This window comes from Austrofundulus limnaeus, unplaced genomic scaffold (assembly GCF_001266775.1).
Source record: "Austrofundulus limnaeus strain Quisiro unplaced genomic scaffold, Austrofundulus_limnaeus-1.0 Scaffold179, whole genome shotgun sequence".
Classification (NCBI taxonomy): Eukaryota; Metazoa; Chordata; class Actinopteri; order Cyprinodontiformes; family Rivulidae; genus Austrofundulus; species Austrofundulus limnaeus.
The window spans coordinates 1,144,227-1,148,255 of NW_013952581.1; the positions used below are offsets into that span (position 1 = coordinate 1,144,227).

Below are 4,029 nucleotides of genomic sequence, written 5' to 3' on the forward strand. Positions count from 1 at the left end.
ACTAAACCAGACTGATGAACAGAGAATTATGATTAACAGCAGAAATATTACTACTCCTGTAGTTTGGCCTTCAGGATCTTTGGCCTTGGATAAACCAGAAAGATGAACAGAGAATTATGATTTAATTTGTATTAGTTGAATTGTATGTATCTCTGAAATCTAAAAAAAAAAAAAACTAAGCTGTGTAGTCATAAAACCATTTACAGAACCTTCTGTGGTGAAGCTGATTATATGTAAAAGCAGCCTGCCGTACATGCTGCTGGACTGACCTGCTGCTGCTGCGCTCCCAGAACCCGACTGCAAGACGACTTTACTACTGAGACTGAAGAGCAACCATCCACATTTCATTTCCACAGTTAACAACAAAAAAGTTTTTCTGACTCTAGTTTGAAAAAAAAAAAAAACACAGTTGATTCACCAGGAAGTGTGTTTGTGTGTGCGCATGTTTTTGCTTCACGGAGGGGACAATTGGAAAGTCCCCATGAGGATAGAAGAACAAGTGTGTGCTGACGTGCTAAAATGTTAGGTGTTCCCTAAATTTTGGACGTCTTCTGGTTTATTTGACAAAGTGTTTGTTTGTTAAACTTTACGCTCATTTTATTTATTTAACATCAAATATCCCTTTGATCAGTTACGATGTCTGTTAGCTTCAAGGTTAGCCCTCAGGTGGACACGCTTCAGACCTGCTGGGATTCACCTCTGAGGCTTTTGATGAAGATGATGCTGATGGTCTGTCCGTCTCCTTGCAGATATGAGGAAGGCTCTGTCCAGAGACACAGAGAAGAAGTCCATCGTCCCCCTGCCCCACCCTGTCAGACCTGAGGACATTGAATAACAGACCGTGGCTCTCTGACCTGCTGACCTCTTCATCTTCATCATCATCATCGGATGGTCATGTGACGGCAGGCAGAGAGCCACAGGATGAAGCTGGAAGCTTGGAGTTTCTCTAAATATTCAGGAACATTTGTTCAAACAGGAGCTGCTAAAAAAAAAAAACACCTGGATTCTTCAGGTAACCTGAGGGTCTGCAACCTGTGGTCCTGGTCCACTCGTAGCTGGGACCAAAAAGAAAGACAACATAAATATTTGTATTGAAAGTTACAATAAAACCCAGTTTTCTCAGATTTGATCGGTTTGATTTGTTGATTGATCCATTTGATGGTGAAACCTGGAGCTTCCTGGACTCGACGGTCAGCTTTTAACTCGTCTATATGAACTGTCATTGAGCTGGTGTGGTTTAGTTAGCTCTGACACTGAAATCGACTCATTTGTTTTAACCGCAGATACTGCCTGACCAACAGACTTTTATTCTTTTTTTATGGCCATTTAATGGAAAAATAATTAGGAAATAAATGAAGTCTAACATTTTAAAGCATGTAGATAGATAAATCACTTTCCCCTCCTTCCTGCTGGTTGATGAGCCACGAGAAAAACTTTAAAATGATTTGTTTTTTTAGTCAGGACGGTGAACAGCTGACATGTTTAACTAAAGCAAGTTTGAGCTTTTTATTGGAATTGTGTCAAATCAAGAAAAACCTGAGAGCAGAAGTCAGCTCATTCAACTATTCTATCAAAAATGCAATAAATATCTAATAAAGTAGTTAAAACTAGGGCTGCCACAAACGATTATTTTTATAATCGATTAATCACCAATTTTTTTTTCGATTAGTCGACTAATCAGATCATAGGTTAATTGAATATAAAACTTGGAGCTTATCGTGCCAGAATGCAGCTGCTATTATATAACCATGGTTAGATTTTAGCTATATGCTAACTAAAAATAATTGTGGAAGGTAAGTTCTGCTCTGCAGATATTACACAGGTTTCTCTTTCATTTTCTTAAAATGATCCCACACTTTGAGCTCCGTTGTCAGGTAGCCATGATACCAGAGCCTGTCTGTATAATGTCTTGTGACGTCCACGGCCTACCCCAGTTACCACTACTGTGCATGTGTGTCAAGGACAGAAAGGTAGATGTGGCAGTGGAAGGTATCAAAGCAGTTTGGAGAGAAAAACAAAGAACAAAAAAAAATATGATTAATCGATTATTAAATTAGTCATCAATTATTTTAATAATCGATTAGTCGTCGATTAATCGTTGCAGCTCTAGTTAAAACCCTTTTTATTGGCTGTTAAATATTTTCATTAGATAACTGGATCACTTGCATTGAAACAAACTTACCAAATCTAGTTTAACCAGTATACGGTTTTCATATTTATCAAAGTTTGAACATCTTTGATTCTTTTTTTTTGTAACATATCCCTTGTTATCATGTAAATGGAGGAATGGTCTCAAAGCCCCACAGGTTAGTGTTCGAGTGATGTTAGAGTGAGCCTGTATCTGCTGCTCTGTGTACTCCTGCTGCTGGCCTTTATGTAGTAAACACAGCAGATTTGATGACTGAGTAAATAAAGCAAAGGTCAGGTTAACAGCATGGCTCCACAGACACATGTAGATTACCTCTGAATCACCTGATGTTAAAAACAACACTTTCATCTGTCTGAACTGTTCCTTTTATTATTTCTGAGAAACAATAATCAGTAGAAAATATTTAAAAAAAACCCAAAAAGCTGAAGAAAGTCTCTGAGTCTAATCCTTGTTCTCGTCACTGCTGACTTTTGATTTCTCCTCCTCCTCCTCCTCCTCCTCACTGCTGCTGCTGTCATCGTCATCATCTCGGTCATCAAACGTGTTGGGTTCAGTCTCTGTGGTTCTGCTGGGACTGTCAGGAGGAGCAGATGAGGAAGAGGAAGAGTCTTCAGGTGTGGCAGGTTTTTCTGGAGGCTCCTCCTCATCGTCCTGCACCTGCTGCCTCTTCCACATCTTGGCCATGGCCAGCAGCTTCAGGTTGGGCTGGTTGGCAGCGTCCTCCGGGAAGATGTAGTCGTAATATTCCTCCCAGCCGGCGTCCGACTGATGGATCAGAAAAAATATTAGATTAAAGAGCCAAACACCTGTATGACATCATCAGATTAAAGAATCTAAACACCTGGATGACAGATTAAAGAGCCTAAACACCTGTATGACATCATCAGATTAAAGAGCCTAAACACCTGGATGACATCATCAGATTAAAGAGCCTAAACACCTGGATGACATCATCAGATTAAAGAGTCCAAAAGCCTGGATGACATCATCAGATTAAAGAGCCTAAACACCTGGATGACATCATCAGATTAAAGAGCCTAAAAGCCTGGATGACATCATCAGATTAAAGGGCCTAAACACATGGATGACATCATTCGATTAAAGGGCCTAAACACATGGATGACATCATCAGATTAAAGGGCCTAAACACATGGATGACATCATTCGATTAAAGGGCCTAAACACCTGGATGACATCATCAGTCTGGAACCAGCTGGAGAGTTCTGCCAGACCTGGAGCAGTAAAAGAGGTCTTACCCCATCTTCAGCCGTCAGCTTCCTCCTCTTCTTCACCTTCTCTGGCAGCAGCTTCCTGACCCGTTCTCTGGTGCTGTCAGAACCAAACTCCTTCTCAAAGTCCCTCCAGGACTCGAGGAGCATGAGGCGCTCCTCCTTCTCCTCACAGCTCCTCATGCTCTTGTTGGCCTCCTCGTAGATCTGCCGGCACCTCTGCAGACGGTCTGCTTCCTCGATGGACATCTCAAACTTGGCAAAACTGATCCAAACCTGCAGGAGCAGAAGATGGTTATGGTCCTGGTCCTGGTCTGGTCCAGTTGGGTCTGTGAGGACCTCCTGACCTGATAGTCCTGCTCACCTTGACGTGTTGTGTGCGCTGCAGCAGCCTCCTGTACAGGTTCCTGGTGTTTTCAAACTCCTCCTGCTCAATCTCAAAGTCAATGTAGGACTTCCACAAGACCTGAGGGGACACAAGGACACAGACTGAGTCCACAGGACCTGAGGGGACACAAGGACACAGACTGAGTCCACAGGACCTGAGGGGACACAAGGACACAGACTGAGTCCACAGGACCTGAAGGGACACAAGGACACAGACTGAGTCCACAGGACCTGAAGGGACACAAGGACACAGACTGAGTCCAC

At 42.4% G+C, this 4,029-nt stretch overlaps 2 protein-coding genes across 2 annotated transcripts in view; one reads left to right on the forward strand and one right to left on the reverse strand.

Moving 5' to 3' along the window:
• naa20 (N-alpha-acetyltransferase 20, NatB catalytic subunit) overlaps positions 1 to 1,124 on the forward strand; it is a 4,840-nt gene extending 3,716 nt beyond the window's left edge. The window contains exon 6 of the mRNA XM_014017956.1: positions 750 to 1,124. Within this exon, the coding sequence (XP_013873410.1) occupies positions 750 to 835 (86 nt within the window). The 3' untranslated portion in view covers positions 836 to 1,124. The remainder of the gene's footprint in view (positions 1 to 749) is intronic.
• A 1,372-nt stretch (positions 1,125 to 2,496) lies between these two features.
• Positions 2,497 to 4,029, reverse strand: part of crnkl1 (crooked neck pre-mRNA splicing factor 1) — a gene marked incomplete in the record, with an annotated part of 12,656 nt that continues 11,123 nt past the window's right edge. Inside the window, 3 exon segments of the mRNA XM_014017959.1 lie at positions 2,497 to 2,914; positions 3,406 to 3,654; positions 3,743 to 3,844. Of these exon segments, the coding sequence (XP_013873413.1) occupies positions 2,591 to 2,914; positions 3,406 to 3,654; positions 3,743 to 3,844 (675 nt within the window).